General features: G+C 40.1%; 1 protein-coding gene across 1 annotated transcript in view; it reads left to right on the forward strand.

The window, feature by feature from the left end:
- Positions 1-8,702: 8,702 nt before the first annotated feature.
- Positions 8,703-17,036, forward strand: part of sesn4 (sestrin 4) — an 18,079-nt gene continuing 9,745 nt past the window's right edge. The window contains exon 1 of the mRNA XM_042074664.1: positions 8,703-8,906. Coding sequence (XP_041930598.1) covers positions 8,841-8,906 — 66 coding nt within the window. The 5' untranslated portion in view covers positions 8,703-8,840. The remainder of the gene's footprint in view (positions 8,907-17,036) is intronic.

A 17,036-nucleotide genomic window follows, 5' to 3' on the forward strand; every position in this document is an offset into this window, starting at 1 on the left:
TCATCCTACATAGACTGTTTGCAAAAGGCAATGCACCATTGAGGCCAAAACAACCAGACTGAGGAACAGTTTCTTCCCATCTGCTGTTAGACAGATACATTTATCACCTCTGCTGTGATCTGACCATACACTGCTCCTGACTCACTCCACTTTAGTCCTGAACTTGCTCATGGACTTTGAGCACCCTGAACACTGCTGTCATTCAGGGCACATACTGCAACGATAGAGATTTTCGGATAGGATGATACTTTTGTATTACCCATTATTTTAATTTATTATAATTGTGTTACCCATTTTTAATTTTTTGTTTAATCAATCGGGACATGAGTAGGCTAACCTACTGACAATAAAGCGTCCTTGAATCCTTAAAGTCGTCATTGTGCTATTGAGTGTGTTTGTTGTTTTGGTAATAATGCGCGATGTCTGATCACGGTATGACCTTTCTCGGTCTTTCTGGCTACATTTGGATAGTTGTATTTACAGTTGATATTAGAGTGTATTTCATCAATGGCCTAATTTTTCATTTAAAACATTAGCTAGGCCTAATGCTTATCTCATTTTAAGCCATAATTAAACCATAATATTTACTTGGTTAGCCTAATGTCTTAATGTTGTTTTGGATAAAAGCGCTCGCTAAAAGACATAACTTAGCCTAACAGCTCACTGAAAACACTTCCTGTTCATCAATTTGCTTTTGCTGTCCTGATTCAGCCCTTCAGGTCAGACCGTGTAGGATCTGGTAGGATGCAGCCGCAAGGTGGAGCTATAGCTCAATCACAAAGACGTGCTGTTGTTCGCGCTCTCATGACCGTTTTAGTAGGCCTCGTGAAGGCAGAACTAGTGGGCTACTTGCACGAAATCAGTTCTATCGGTTAATTGAATGCACGTAAGCTAAGCCTGATCATTGCTGTTGCTGCTTTTATGTTTTTATGCTCATTGTTGTTGCTGCTTTTATGTTTTTATGTATTGTTGTCTCTTGTCCTTATGTCTGTCTGCTGGCTGTGCAAATAATTGCCCCTTGGGGACAATAAAATTACCTTGCCCTTGACCTGCAGTCAGTTTAGATGGAGAATGACGTGATGAGGGCTTCATATAAGCTGCAACCGTAATGTTTTTCTTTATGGCTGCTGAGCAAGGATAGACACCTTTGCATATGCTGTCTAGGCTCTAAATAGAAAAACCTCACGTTTTAGACAGATATTACAAGATTTGACTGTAATTTGGTAGGCCTATAAATGATCAATTCTGAGATATTGCCAACAGGCAGCTTTTCCCTCTAGGGACCAAAGAGGTATAATTTGTATAGCCTACTGTCATCATCTAGCCATGTGATGCAAGCCTTTAAAGTGTAAACCTTACAAATCTCCTTACATTAGCCTACACTTTGCCTTCTTGAGTAAACCGTCTTGACAATTTCCTTTTGCGAGAAACAAAAAAACCCATCCATCTGCAAAAGGTTTTTTTTTGTCTCATCATGTGTTTTTCTCAACCAATAGATTTGTATGAGTGGATATGGTAGGCTATATTGGTTGTTTGAATTTGTGGGTAAGAAACAGGCCTGACAGTTTCGAAGCAAAACTGAATCAAGATGTGCTCATCCTGTGGATCGCTCACATCAAGCATGTGTAATACTTTCCCATCAAGCATAATAGTTTTCGTCCTTGTTGTAGGTTTTTTTATGGTTTACTGGATCGAGTTGCACAGAGAAAATGTTCTGACTAGATTTGTCTTTCTATTTCATTTTCCAGATGATTTTCTCATTATTTCACTTTTCGTGATGTATCTATATTTGATTTGCTCCTAATCAATTCCATTCCATTTCCACATAGCTATCCTCTTGTGATCAGAGTTGATGAGGCAGTACTAATGCCCTTTAACTACCGCAGTGAATAAGATTCAAGCTCATTTTAATCTGTGCTGATGTAGATCTTCCTCATGCATTTGAATGGCATTGGAGACCAACAGTCCTATAGCACTGACATAAGTGACATGGTGAGACCGTGATGAGCACTGTCAAATGGGGTCTGAAGGGTTTGGGAAAGGGGGCAGGGAGGGGCAGCCCTGGTGCTAAATATTTCACCCGCTCTCCGCTCCATGGCTGGTGTCTGCTTACAGCACCGGCCTCCGGCCTTACAGCTGCTGGCCTACATCCAGCACTGATGATGCCACTATTACCACTCTTGTCTTTTGTCACTGCAGCCACAGGAGAGCGCCAGTCATCTGCAGCCTTCACCCTCTGATGCTTTGAGCACTGCAGCCAACCACTACTAATTCTCTCTTGGGCTGTCGTCACCATAGATAAATGTTTTGGATGTTTTTTGTCATAACTCATGATACAGACCCTACTCTATTGCCTATGTTATGGAAATATTAAAAATGAGACAATATTGGCTTTAATTTGTAGTGGTACGAAGACAGACACAGCCTTCTAGACCCAAGGTTTAGAGAGGGCCCACCTCATGCATTGGTCCACACAGGAGGTTCTCATTTAGGTCCAATCAACAAGTGAATCTACTCTCTGAACAACCAAAATCTCTCCCTCATCTGTTAAACCAATTCCATGCATGAATTCTCCAGGTTTGGGAACTTAAATCTATTTACAAACCTAGAACTGTGTTAAAAAGTCAGTGTGTTTCAGCCATTCACCTGCTTTTAAACAGGTCTAAATTAGATGTGTGTGGTATATTTATATCAGCTGAGTTACCATTTCAACACAACCACTACTAAATAATACAGTAGTCATTTTCTGCTAATGTCTCAGTAGCATATTGATGTACACTACTGGTCAAAAGTTTGGAATCACTTAGAAATTTCCTTTCCACTCCATTAGAGCAGCAGTTTTCAGATTACATTATGTGCAATTGCAAAAGGGTTCTCGACTGTTGAAGAAAGAAATGATCTTTAATACAATATCCTCATTGCCCATTATCAGCAGCCATTCATCCAATGTTTCAAAGGCACATTCTGTTTACTAATCTGACATCATTTTAAAAGGCTAACTGAGAAAACATTGGAGAACCCTTTTGCAATTAATTAATAAGCACATAGTGTAATCTGAAAACTGCTGCTCTGATTAAAAAAAAACAATGCAACTGGTATCAGCTGGTATTCTGTCTATAATCGATGAAATACATTTTCATTCCATACATTTTCATTCCATCATGATGCCATCAGTCTAGGACATCTTTTGTGAGAAAAGTTTGTAGTGTTCATGTCAGTAATTCAGCTGTTTGAATATTTGAAGACGAATGAAAGAACGTCTTTTGTTATTTTTAATTATATTATTATTATTGTAACTTAGTTGTAACTATTTCAGCTCTTCCTTAGTAGGCTTTTGAGGTGAGGTGTGAGGGACTAAAATTGGTCCATGCAGTTACTTTAGAGGTCAGATGATGTCACCCTGTATAAGTGGGTAGAATATTGGCTTGATACCAAGCCTCTTTTGGCAAAGAGTAAATGAATGAAAATGTCTCAGAAGTGCATATTTAGAAAGAAGTGGGAAATGTGACAATAGTGGACTTGACATTGCATCTGGTTTCCATATTTGTTTCTCCCCACACACTGACAACAATGTAGGCGTTTCAACTCAACAGAAGGTGCATGAGATCTCAGAGGCTTCAATTTGCCATTTCTTAATGTTCACTTTCTGTTCCTCCTTTTGTTGGTAGAGGGAATGTATGGTATTTCACACCAGGGGTTCTGGGTAAAACTATGTTGGTTTGTTTTTTCACTTTTCGCTGTCAAAATATAGGTCATGATCAACAGCTGTTTTGTTGGTCTGTGGTCAGATTGTAATGACTCAGTTCCTCTTAATAAGAAACTTCAGTTTTTGTGTTCACTTCAATCTCTCTCTATTTAGCTCTCTCATTGTCTGTCTAGTTCTCTCTCTGTGTATACTGTAGCAAAAAAACTGTGTGATACATTTTTCTGTGCTTTGATGACTCATAGTAGCTGTAATGACATTTACAGTTGGCCTGAATAAAAGAATTCATGAAATGGGGGTTTGTGCTTGTGTGTATAGGCATCTATGCATTTTCCAAATCGTTCTATTCCATATTCTATCTATCTATTCCACTGTATCTATTTTTTGGGGGAAATTTTGAAGTTTCTCTCTTGTTCTGGAATTTGTTAAAAAAGGAAGTTGGACACTCCCCTTGGGCAGAGAAGTCAATTTTGAGAATCTGAAGCCTTGAGTTACAGTAAAATGGTAATGCGGACTTCTGTTCCACAACAGGAAATGCTGGTGAGACGTGACCTAAGGCTTGTCTGCTTGAGAAAACAGCTGCTGATGAAATGACACAGTCATACTCACAAACTCAGCAGATTGCAAGTATTCAACCGATAACAGTGTGCGTATCGCCCATATTATTGCTGTTTAAGACCCTTATCACAGAAGGCGCAGATTAACACACACATACACACACTTTTACTTCATGTAAGGTAAGACAGGCCTTCAAAGGAAGAGCCTGTGATCATGGCAAAAGGTTTTTGATATTTGATCTCAATCAGTCAAATTACACCCCTCCCGTTCATGCTCATAAAGAAACGTGTTGATTGGTTGGAATTGTTTATAGCTCAGTTGGCCACAGTGTTCATTTTCTATTTACAGACCCAGTACATGTACAAACACCACTGTTTTTTGTGGACACAAACTTGACAGTGGGAGGCGTAATTCGACAAAGTGTTTGTCAAAAAGTGTAAGCTATTGAATTAGAATCATGAACTGTAACCAGCAGATACGGAATAACTTTATAATTGTGAATAGCAGCACAACACACAATGTGTCTTTTGGGGGGGATATACAGCACCATACGCTTTAAAAATAATTAATCAAGTGTTAATCCGCTTTGCATCAGCAGTTATATTGCTAAAGCTACTTATATTTGAATTTCTTTGTTCCACATTACAAATAATCAATGTCTTTGCATTTTTAGACATGATATGGCATATGCACAGCATGAGATGTGTTTGTGTGTACTTACACGCATATATATAGCATGCGCATCTGTGTAGAGCAATTATGAACAAAACACAGAGCACTGTCTCCCTCATGCAGGCTCTGCAATTCACTCATACATATGAGTCAGTTACTGGTGCTTCTGAGGGTCCACACAAGAACCCCCTGCTGAATCAATCGCTTGTTCCAACCCATGCAGTAAAAGAGAGGCTGCTGTTTGTTTGCAAGTAGACACCAGCTCCCTGGCCCTGGTAGAATGAACTGATGAGCATGGCAAAGCAATACAAACAATTCTTTTTCCCATTTGTCTCTTTATATTTCTTAGAGCTCAGGCTTTTTTCACATGTCAAAAACAAACAGCCCCAAGAAACCTTTTGTTTACAAACACTGGCAGGCTGTGTCCTTTCAAAACAGATCTAGCTTATTTTGCCCCCACCATGAAATCATGTTGCAAAAGTTGCATAGGTCTGTGTTGGGTGTCAATGTATTAAATATACAGACTGTTGCATTATTTATCTTATCAGAATGTCAATTTAAAATGACAAGTAAACAAAGAAGTTGTAGAATTTACAATTAATTTCATTTGACCAATTCACTGTCAGTCCCATGCAGTCAGGCCTTCAAATGTGGTGCTCTTCATTGCTGTTTAGCTTACTGTTTAGAGATTTCATTCAAGACCATCAAGATAGATAGTGCTTTATTTTTTCAAATTTACATATAAAATATTGTGGCAAATTATTTTAGAGTCATTGTTGCAAATTTGTCGTGGGTGGGATCATGACATTTTTTTGTTGATTTTATGAATGGGTGGTTAAACAACATACATCTTTATCATCCCTACATGAGTGTGTAGCCTATGAATTTTAGTATTAAAATATAAAACATAGTATTAAAACGTAAAAACACACTTTATACAGTAAAGCCATGGCTATTTGTGGCATTCAGGGTCCTTGTGAATAAGGCTATACTGTTTGATGTGCTTGAGATTTAGCAGCAGGTTTTCTCTCTATTTTTAACATTTAATATGAAATAAAAGCTCCCTGGCATCCAGCAAGAAAATCTATACCACTGGTCTATACCACTTTGGCCATTACATGTAAAGTGGAAAAGTGATAAAAAGTTGTCTTTTCATATCTGTATCTGACACAATGTGTTGTTTTCCACCAGCTAAGTGGAATTCCTTTGCGATATTGTAGGTTCAGTGGTAAGGCCTCATTCTGCCGTTTGGAAATGTCCTGTTGACTATTAAAGAAGATATTGCTGATGAGACATTCTGGACCCGCTGTCCTCGCCATGGACCAAATCATCTAATAAACTGGACATCTTTAGGGGAATTATTCACTCTAAATAAACCAAGAGGGCCTTTGTAATGACCTATGCTGAGAAGGGGAGTCAGCTGGTTTGAATAAAAAGGACAAAAGCCTGCAGTGTCATCAAGAGTGACACAGGGTTTATTTTCAACTAACTTTAAAATATTTTCAAAATATTTTTAGGGCAACCTTGCTTTAAGACATTCTCTCATATATAGACTACCACTTCATATATAGGTATAACACAGTACCTTCTCCAAACCTACTCAATAAGAACTCTCTTGGAAGCTGGTCTGGATGCGTGTCTATGAACACGTTGCTGTGTGCAACGTGCAGACAGTCAAATAGGTGTCTCGTGTGTGCCCAGAGAAAGAGAAAACATCTTCATTTCATGAGGGTAAATTTAATAAGGCTTGAAAAGCAGTTGCATGCCCCACACAAGGGCAGTATTCATCCATTATTGGTGAGTGCACTCAATTGGTCTAAGCCAAAATGAACAGAACAAGTTAGTAGGAACTGGTGGATATCACATGCTTCAAACTCACTGCCATAATATTCTATAGTGAGGTACAAAACTGCATGTTCTATGTCTATGAGCAGTTCTGTCAACAACTAAAATAAATAAAACAAAAAAACTATTGTAATTCTGATTCTAACATTATAACACTGTTTTGGCAAATTCTGCAAAACAAATGTTATGGATGAAAATATGAATATTGTGTTATTCTCATTCATTATTATTTATCCATAACTGTTCTAACCCCTGTATAATTATTTATATTGAACTATACACTATCTACTCATAATATATTCTTATATTCAAGTCCTATAGTAATTATAGGTCACACTGTTATTACCGAGGAGAACCCATGAAAACACAGAAGCAGCAGAAGTATGGCTGACAGAGTACTCCAATTAATGATTTATTTCATGCAAGTCATGTCTTACTCCCATTGTATCATTGTATTCATTGAGAGAGAGAGACGTGAACACAAAAGGTATATGACAACTCTGGTCTAAGAACAACCAGTGGTCTATTTTTGGATGATAACAGAGAAAACTTTCCTTGGGCACCAAACCAATGTTAATCAGAGTAGTTTTGAGTAAGAATATGCATTTACGATGCAACAGCCTATAGCGATAACCTTGGAGGCCAGCTCACTGCAGTCAAAGTAAATCACTACTTTAAGCCACTGTGGCTCAAAATCATTTCACCTCTGTAATAATACTATGGAGAGGGTCCTTATAAACAATATATAAATGACTGTTTGTGCAATCAGTTAATGGCTTAAAAGAGTGATTTAGGCCAACGTTGATTTAGCGAAGCTGCCCTCATTGGCTATGGTATGCTGTTTAGTCATAAATGCATATTCCAGCCTTACTCAAAACTGCACCGATTAACAACGTCTTGGACACCAATGAAAGTTATCATCCAAACATCAACTAGGTTATTGTCTGACCGGCATTGTCCTTTAAGAGGAAGTCAGTCTGACCACAAACCTGCAAACAGCTGTTGATCAGGACCTATATGGTGACAGTGCAACTCAGCTTTCAAAAGCAAAAGCTTTCTTGCATTTTCTTGTCTTTGTCATCCATTTCAGTTCTTTTCATTTTGTCAGGTAAATAACTTGCTGGCAAACCCCTGTAAAAACTCTGCGAGAGGAAGAGGGGAGCTGGTGGTATTGGCAGTCAAATGCATCATCCATATGAATTTGTATTGGGCTCCCTTACACCCACAACATCATTGTCATGAAGTAAATAAATAAACAAACAAACTAATTAATTAATTAATTAGTAATTAATTAATAAAACATTCTTCATAGCGTTACATATGGCATGAGGTAGCCCTGGATGCTTGTAAGTGGGAACATTATTAATGTTCCACTTACAAGCATCCAGGGGCTACCTCATTTATTATTAAACACAATAGTTTAATTTAACCTCAAGTCCCACTCTGGCCATGTCCTTACATTGACATACAGAATTCCAACATAATCAAGTGCTATGATATATGATCTCTAAATAGAGGAGAGAGCTCACCTCTTTTTCCTCAGCAGACCTTTGTCCCAAGTGTTTTTCTACATCCAATTTTACAACCTTGAGATGTGTCTATGAATAACGTATAAAAGTGAAATGCCATTATAGTAAAGATGCAATTCACCACGCTACATCATGCATTGGCTCTGCAAGTTCAACAACACAACTATAAAGAAATGAACAATAAAAGAAGTGGGATTACGTCAGGGTTACAGGCACCTTTCACCAAAGCTGCTAACTGACAGGTACTTTTCCACCACTTCGCTGATTGGTGTTGTATTCCATCATGTTGCAGTCCAATTCTGGAACGTGATTGGATGGGGTGATTTTAGGCCGTCCCACTACCTTCATCCCGCCTCTTCAATTCTCTGATTGGATGCAATATCTTCAGTACTGTCAGTCTATGAGGTTATTTTCTTACCCAGTTATTTCTAAATGCCCGGACTTGTAGAACCCATAGCGGATAGGCTTTGATAGATAGAAGCCTGCACAGCTAGAGACAGAAGAGCCGAATCCATGCACTAACAACGAGGAAAATGATCATCTGCACGAAAAAAATGGATTATCGCCTCGGAACACAGTGCCAGCGCGTCCAAAACCAGGTATTAATGCAGCTACAAGGAAAATCTGTCAAAATGAGGCAACTATTACTTCAGCTGCTAACTGTTAACATACTCAGAAGTTGTCTTCTAACTGACTGCTTAGTTTGACTGACTGTTTCTTACTAACAGGAGAACCTGGGGAAGCTGAGTAAAAAAAATAAATGAAACAAAAGATTTAACATTACTTTGTCTCAGCTAACATTAGCTGCCGTTTTCTGCCTTGTTCGAAAATTACCCTATGGTGTTGGTAACGAAAATGGTAACGTTAACGTTAGATAATTAAAATACGTGACTGTGTCAATTATTGGGTCAGCCTGCTATCCTAAATAATGATTAACACAAATACCCTAACTTGCTATCGCAAATAACACCAATGACTAGTAACATCATTCATGAAATTATACTAGCAAGCTAATGCTTGCGTTTTGGTGATTTCTGTTTCTGCGAGATAGTGGGAACTTTAGTGAGGTGATAAATTGGTCGGTTGATTTTCTGAGATACCTCGGATAACAAGCTCACTTGATGAACAAAGTTCTTTGGCTGCAAAATGGCTAAATTGCCCGTTGCTCAGCTAACAATAGGATGGCTGGTTCGGTCGGACCAGCTGAAAGGTCCAGCTGGCTGCTGCCTCTATTTGTAATTATGTACCTAGCTAATGTTACTTTAAAAACTTTATTCAGTTGTATAAACGTCAGTGTCATTTTTGTTATATCTTAAACTCGAATTTACGCACGTTAAGTTCTTTCTACAAAATCTAGTAGGATGTCAAGTTTGCTGTGTAAGGCCAGAGCTCTCTAACGTTATGGCTCTGGCTGAGGCTAATCAGCTGCTACCCAGAGAACACCCCTCTATTCAACGCGTTGTTAACTAATTACATTAATGCTGTCATTAGTTAACATTATTTGTCCTCTAATGTCATGTAACAGTTAATGTGAAATTGTTAGTAAGTTTGCTGGTATCAGTAGCTGTTAACGTTAAGGTATTTTGCGTAGCTTATGCGCAGCCTAAGCTAACTTGGATTGTAAGATTATTCTGCATATTTGGCTAACGTAACATATCCTGTGCGAAAAGTTAAAAAAAACTTTTAGCCGTGGAGCTAACAAACGTCAGCACGACTGTCTCGCATAATTTCTTTAATTCATTCGTTTGTTAATTATGTCAGCCGAAAAAATTGAGAGAGAAGAATATCCAGTACGTACGACTTTTCTTTTGTGTCTCGCGAAGATGCCGTGTTTTGTGGTCCGTTTTCATTGTCAGCCAGTAAAATACATAATTAACATAAGTTTCTACTCCTTTAAAAACTGTGAAAATAGTTTCCCACAATGGCAATGTAGTGGAAGCAGTCCCAACTGTCTGTACAAGTAACGTTAGATTAGAATAGCCTGACGCCTCAGAGGTAACTTGAAGCACTTCTGAATGAATGATGTTAGCTGATTATTCAGTTAGCTATGCTATCACGTTAGTTAGCCCCGCGATATGATGCGTTTTTTGTTCATACCTCAGTGAAATGTTGCATGACATTGTGTGTAAGAATGTATAAATGAGGATTTATTTGTTGTATGTTCCTACTTCCAATCCACATTATAGTTGAAGCGCATGGCTACTGTCCATCACTAGTCTTTAATTTTGATTGGCAACCACTGTAGCGTTAAATGGTGAGAATTTCCTTTGAGTTGTGCATGGAATTTGCGAATTTTCTAGCACAACGTGCCGAGAAAACATCGCGTTTGGTGATAGTTGCACATCTGCATTCTGGATATATGGGGGGGGGGGGGGGTTATTGATCGAGGGACCAAAATTGGACTTTATAGTCTAAGGAAGACCTGAAAATAACAAGTTACATGGATAATCGACCTCTGTGCCAAATGTGTAGGTCTTGTTATTCTCTGAATAGTTTTTTATTCGTATTTCAATGCATGAGAAGATGAGTTTTTTTCGTCTTTGTGTACTGATGTTGTATATACTGCCAATCAAAGTTGTTTTTCTCCTCTCCATGGTGTTTTTCGTTGGTAAACCAACAGGGGGCGTTGCGTCTAGGGGAACTTGTTTACTGCATTTCTCAGTCTGTAGTAGAACAATGGAGGAATGTGCTCTGTTAAACATTACTTTTTTATTTGACGAAAGCCACCTTACAGTGAGGCTTGTTATATTTGTCGGGGTTTATGTGTTTTTATGTTTTCCTTGTTGTTTTTATGATACATTTTCAAAAGAACCATTTAATTTTTTCATTCATTGTGCGAAGATGACCTGCTCGTCCTTGTTCTGCAGTAGGCTACAGTTGTTCAATTTCGGAGCACCACTTCCCTTTGCACAGCTATATGTTTTAATTGTTAGTAAAGGCAGATATTAACCTGTGATATCTGAGATTTGTATAACGTGGGCCTTAATGCTGCATATGGTTATAGACTTTGATGTCATGTCCTTGTTTAGAATTATGCAGAATACTTCATAACCATGCAACTAGGCATCGGGCTACTGTAGAAATGCCTCGCCGAATGTAAAGGAGAGAGATAAACAGTAAGCGTTAAAACACATTCTTATCTGTAGACTTGACTCTGACACTTTTTTCTATCACATCTGGCCTCTCGGGCGTAAATGTGAAAGTCAATGGTGGTGATGAGAATCTCGAGAATCAGATCTTTTGTTCCCATTGAAGTGGGAAGATGTTCATGTTGCCATCAAAATTATAGCGACCAATGGGTTGTTTGACGCCCTGACAATTTTTCTGTGTGAAAAAGAATTCACATCTAATGCAGTCTAAAGTGTAGGCCCATTTCTCTTCAGTCTCTACTTCAGGCTTTGAAATAGAATATTCTGAATCAAAATAAAAACCCACAGAATTAACTCTAAATGCATCACCACTAAAAATGCAGTTTGCAGTTACGGCATCCTTGCTGCATGCATGCAGCTATTTTTATGTCCGTTGTGCACATTTTCAGCTGAGATTTCCTTTGTCCTGCATCCTGCCTGTCTGTACAGCAGTGCCTGTGTGGCCACTGGAGGCTGTGTAAGCCATGTCTATCTGTCTGGCCCTCTCTAATCACCCCCTGTGCGCTGCAGCTGGCTGTTTTGTTCTTCACATTAGGTTCAGGTTGCCAAGCCAAAAAGAGGGTTGGGGGGGGGGGCTGGGGGCGGTTGCTGTTCTTACAGTAGAGAGGGGGAGAGAGATGGGTGTGTGCATACCAGCAGAAGCGACACAAGCACATGACAAGGACAAACCCTTTCTGGACCTCCAGGAATGCAGATTAAACATCTCGGCCGACCTCCTGTTTGCACCACAGGGGCAAGACTTCTCCCTCTCTCTTACTTGACAGGACTTTCTCCATCAGTTTAGGCTCGTCTTGCACACAAACATGGCACAGTTGAAGTCGACACACTATCACAGGCTGTCTTTTCTACCCTCTCCTCCTGTTGTTCTTTTCTATTAAATTGGCTACCTGTTTGTTCACCTGCACCCAGAGACGTTTCCCACAAACGTCCTTTCCATCTTCTCAGAGTTGGCCCATCCTCCACTTACCTCATAGTATTACACTGCAGGCTGCTTGAGAACAGATCAATAAACAATTAAGACTAATTCATTTGTTCTGAAAACCTCAGATAAGAAATTCGGATTAATACCTTCTTTAAAGAGGAAAACACTGTCATGATACGTTTGCGCTCAGATGTCAAGTCACAAACTCTCCTTTTACAGAGCCTTTTTCTAATAATGCCAGAAAATGGATCACAGTCCAATATTGGCCACAGAAGAAGACAAAGGCAGTTGTTTGGGCCAGGTGGGCCTGGGGGGAAGTGGACTGGCAGTGTTGTGTGTCTGATCTGATCGGTGGAGCTCCCCTGTGCAAGCAGCTCTGGTTTCGTTTGAGCCACAGTGTTGCTGCCACTGAAAATAAATCATCCTCTTGTGCTCGTGCTCACTAGCAGGCAGGGAGATTTTTTTTTTTATTCAAAGCACCTGGCCAGATCCCATTCAAATGTATTCAAAGTCACAAATGTTGTTTTGCTTTTTCTGCTAGAAGATGCAGTCAGTCTGGTGTCACTGTTTTTTTCAGTTGACATAACCTTTTGGCTTCAAAGCCTTACAGCTCATCATGAACAATAGGCACAGCTATAGCTAGTTAAGTAACATGTTACTTAACTAGCTATAGCTGTGTTAAGTAACATGTTACTTAACTAGCTATAGTTAATAACTTGATGATGAATCAACAAAACTGAAGTAAGGGGAGGCTTGATGCTCTAACTTCCTGTTTTGAAGTTTCTGTATTATTCATATCCAAGGACATGCCCTGGCATGTTGGGGTTGGTTTTGTGTGGATGGAGAGTTCTTCTCCTCTGGCTCAATGAGCCTTTTGGAGTTCAGTCAATAGAGAACATCCAAAGAAGTCATCCATTAGGGATCAAGAACCTTGGTGAGTTTATTAAAAAAGTTGTTATCAATTTTACACTGGAACCTCGTCATTGAGTAAACTGTCTAAATTCCCTTTAATGCTTGTGTATGCAAAACAAAAACCAAAGCAAACAGAACAGTAGACTGTTTGTGCAGACCTCAAGTCCACCTCATGACTTGTATTAGCTTTATTCACCCAATTCCACAAAGGCCAGGCATTTTTATGGATAGAGATGTTTTCTATGGTTCGGGGGATGCTCCTCATTCTCTAGATACTGTTATCATTGGTTTCTCTGACTGGGAACACGTGAACGCGACACACTCCATTGAGGTATTACTGAGTTGGGAGGAGGAGGCAGGGGCGCATCATTTTTATCTCTGTTTACCGTCGGATGTTTTTCTGGGTCATTCCAAAAGAGCAGTGCAGAGCAGACGTTCAGGCCCATGTTGATATGCGATATATTTACAAGCGCGACCAGCAGCCAGTCCAAACCATCCCTCTGAGGTTGAACTTGGTTGAAGTTACGCCAAAGTTAGCATCTACCTCACCCACCTCCATATGCATGCACCCCTCCTATAATGTACATAACACATGTGGGATGTTGTCACGTACTCACGGTGCCCGCTCCCTTACCCCCCACCCCCTCCAGTGGGCATACAGTTACTGTTGTTAGTGTGCTATACTATTGAATTTCTTTGATATTTATTGTTCCAACCACTAAAATGTCAACACTGTGTGGTTTGACCAAAGGAACCCTCTTAAGACTGCGCTATCCTCCCTTCTCACTAATTTATTGGCATGCCCACTATTCACTGAAGGTGACGAAATGTGTACGATCACAACATCCTTAAAGCTTTGTTTTCCAATACCACTTACTTACATTTATTACATTACTAGAGACCTTTATCTAGGGTTATCTAGATTTTCAGTATATTGTCAATCTGTGTCTGGGTGTTGCATGCCTTATCAGTCTTATCTTATTGATTAGTGTAATGTGACGGGGAACTGAGAACGGTTCCATGCAGATAAGTTTGATTTTGTCTTCTTCCACCTAAAAGTCTAAGTATGCCCCCATGAGAAGATTGAGACGGGATTTCTCCTGATTTACCTCTGCTGGCTGTAAACCCCTGCTGTCCCTACTGGCTAGAGAATGTAGAGTTTGCTTTTAATGACATTTTCCACTCAGAAGCAAGCCATGGGTATCAGTCTAACACTCGCATTTTGCTTGTCGCGTCAGCTGGGATTCCAGTCATAGATTTGCCCTGACAGCAGTCGCGTCTCGGGCCAAGTCTGAGATGACTGGCACCATTCCCAATGAGTCCCCCTGGTTCAAGTAGTCCCAATGAAAAAGCAAAAGCAGGGCTGTGTATAGGTGCACTCTTTCTATACTGCTTTATGTATTTAGTCTGAACTAAACAGTGGATTATAGCCACCAGTATCCAGAACCATTATAAAAAAAAACTACAGGATGCAGTATCATATGATTTCATGTATTTATTAGGCCTATATACTGTATGTTTTAAGATATGGTGCTCATCTTCAGTTATTTGGTTGCAGTACGATATTACAATCGATACCTTTACCATTCATCCTGTTTTTGCCTTGGAGCAGTTTGTGCACCTGCTCATAGGAGGCTGAAAGCAACGAGCACAAACATGCATGAAGAGCACTGGCCCACTTACGTGTGTGTGCATGCTTCCCCCCACAATCTCCCTGTGTTTGTTTGGCCTTGCCCTGCTTATACAGCCAGGCTGGGAGAGACGGAGCACGAGCCCTATAGGCTCCATATGTTACAGTTTTCAAAGTCACCCTTGACCCGCATCTCTACCTGCATGCACATGTGCCTTTATGTACTTTAGATGGTGGTGGAACTGGTTGAGTGACAAGGCACCTGTGTTTCAGTAACACCCCCCCCCCCCCCCCCCCCCCCTTTGCTGATCAGTTCCTTGAAGGAGTAAAGTGGGTCACGGTGGAAGTCTGCACGTAGCAGAATTGGTATCCTGCTCTCTTTCCCTTCCCTGCTTTCTCTGTATGTTAACCCTTAAAGGTGTAGGTTTTTGAACATTCTAAGTTCCGCAACAATTGAAGGTTCTAAAATTCTATGTTGAATTCAATGAACCCAGATATTCTTTAGAATGTTCATTTCTCAACATTCCCGTCACACCGGTGTGACGGTACTCCTTTAAGGGTTAAACATACACAAGTCCCACCGCAGCAACCTCAGCCTATGTGAGGTGAATGTTAAACTGGACCGTGCCAGCAGTCCATCATTAGTTTTTCCCTTCTGGATGATAGTTGGTGATGTATCAGTTTCCTTCAGGGAGACCATGACGCGATTAACCCAGGTCGTTTATTGTTCGTCTTTAAGCTTTTTGATTTAAAGGCTCTTAAAAGGTCAGGCCTGAAGCTGTGAAGTCCAGAGCCTAACCTTCAGTGGGGGCAGCAGGCATGACTCACCCTGTATGTTCGCTCTCCCAGGATGGCGGTGGGGGTGAATATGCCAGACATGCCAGAAATCTTTCATGGTGGTAGCAGTTTTCTATGAATTGTTTGTGTGAAGCCTCTCACAAAAAAGCATGCCTGTTTGGGCTTCTTGGCCCAGGAGCAGAGATGGTGTTTATCTCGCTTATCTGTGCAACTGCTCTCCCAGCTGTCTCCCAAGGCTATTTATAACCCAGTGGGGTGGGGAGTGGAGATGCGTCCCCCCACTGGGCACCAGGGGAACTTTAACTCCAGAGCTTCCAGCAGGAGGACCAGCAGGGCCGGCCGAGCGACGCTGGGCCTTACGGCTGCTGTTGCTCAAGCTGGACCAGTATGTGACAACACTCCAGTGATCCCTCTGAAGCTACACACACACACACAGGAGCAGCCAAAACAGCGACACTCCTTCTCATCCAGCCAGGCAAGAGGCAGTCCAGTTTCCCCTTTCACATACCAGCGACCAGAGACAAGAAGCCATTTTAGCACCAGAGTTGTTATTTAAACCAAGACGTTTTTACGCTGCCTCTTAGAAGCTCTTGCACAAGGGGGCATCATTTTAGTACTGCGATTCTGTTTGTCCTTACTACTTTTATGCTGGTGTGGGATATTTTTTTAAACTCAAACATATTTTTCTGCAGTGTATACTAGGACTTTGCCTAGTTTACTAGATTAATGTGGAAAAAATAAAAAATAACATTAAAAAATCATTAGATTAGAAGTATAATGCATGTTCTGTTGTTTTTAAATAGTTTGCTTAAATTCTGTTGTCCCGGGAATGAACAGGACAATCATATGCTTGTCTGATTTCATTAGAGCCATGTTCTCCTTGTTGAGCATCAGTATTTTTCGATGCTGCTGATTAAGAATGGATTTAATCATTCGGAGATAGGCTTGAAAAAGATGACCTATTAACGGATGACCCGAACACAAAGTGGCACAGCTGCTACATATCACATTTACATTAAAGAGTATGTGAGGGTTGTTGTTGTAGTTTGTATTGTTGGGTTGGGTTGGGTTGGGTTATGGACAACATAACAAAATAGTAAGGGGACATACTATTCCCTTAGTTGCCAAAACAAATACTCTGCACACTCCCAGTCAAGTTGTTATCTGAACCATCGTAGTCGAGATAAAGACCAGCCCATGGCCTGCGCCTATACGTTTAACTGTCAAGATGACTAATTATATTATATCAGTATATAATAATTAGATTATATACTGATTACTCTCAGTAAAATGTCACTGGTGTTTGTAACCTCTGTTA

This window comes from Alosa sapidissima, chromosome 20 (genome assembly GCF_018492685.1).
Source record: "Alosa sapidissima isolate fAloSap1 chromosome 20, fAloSap1.pri, whole genome shotgun sequence".
In the NCBI taxonomy this organism is placed as follows: Eukaryota; Metazoa; Chordata; class Actinopteri; order Clupeiformes; family Clupeidae; genus Alosa; species Alosa sapidissima.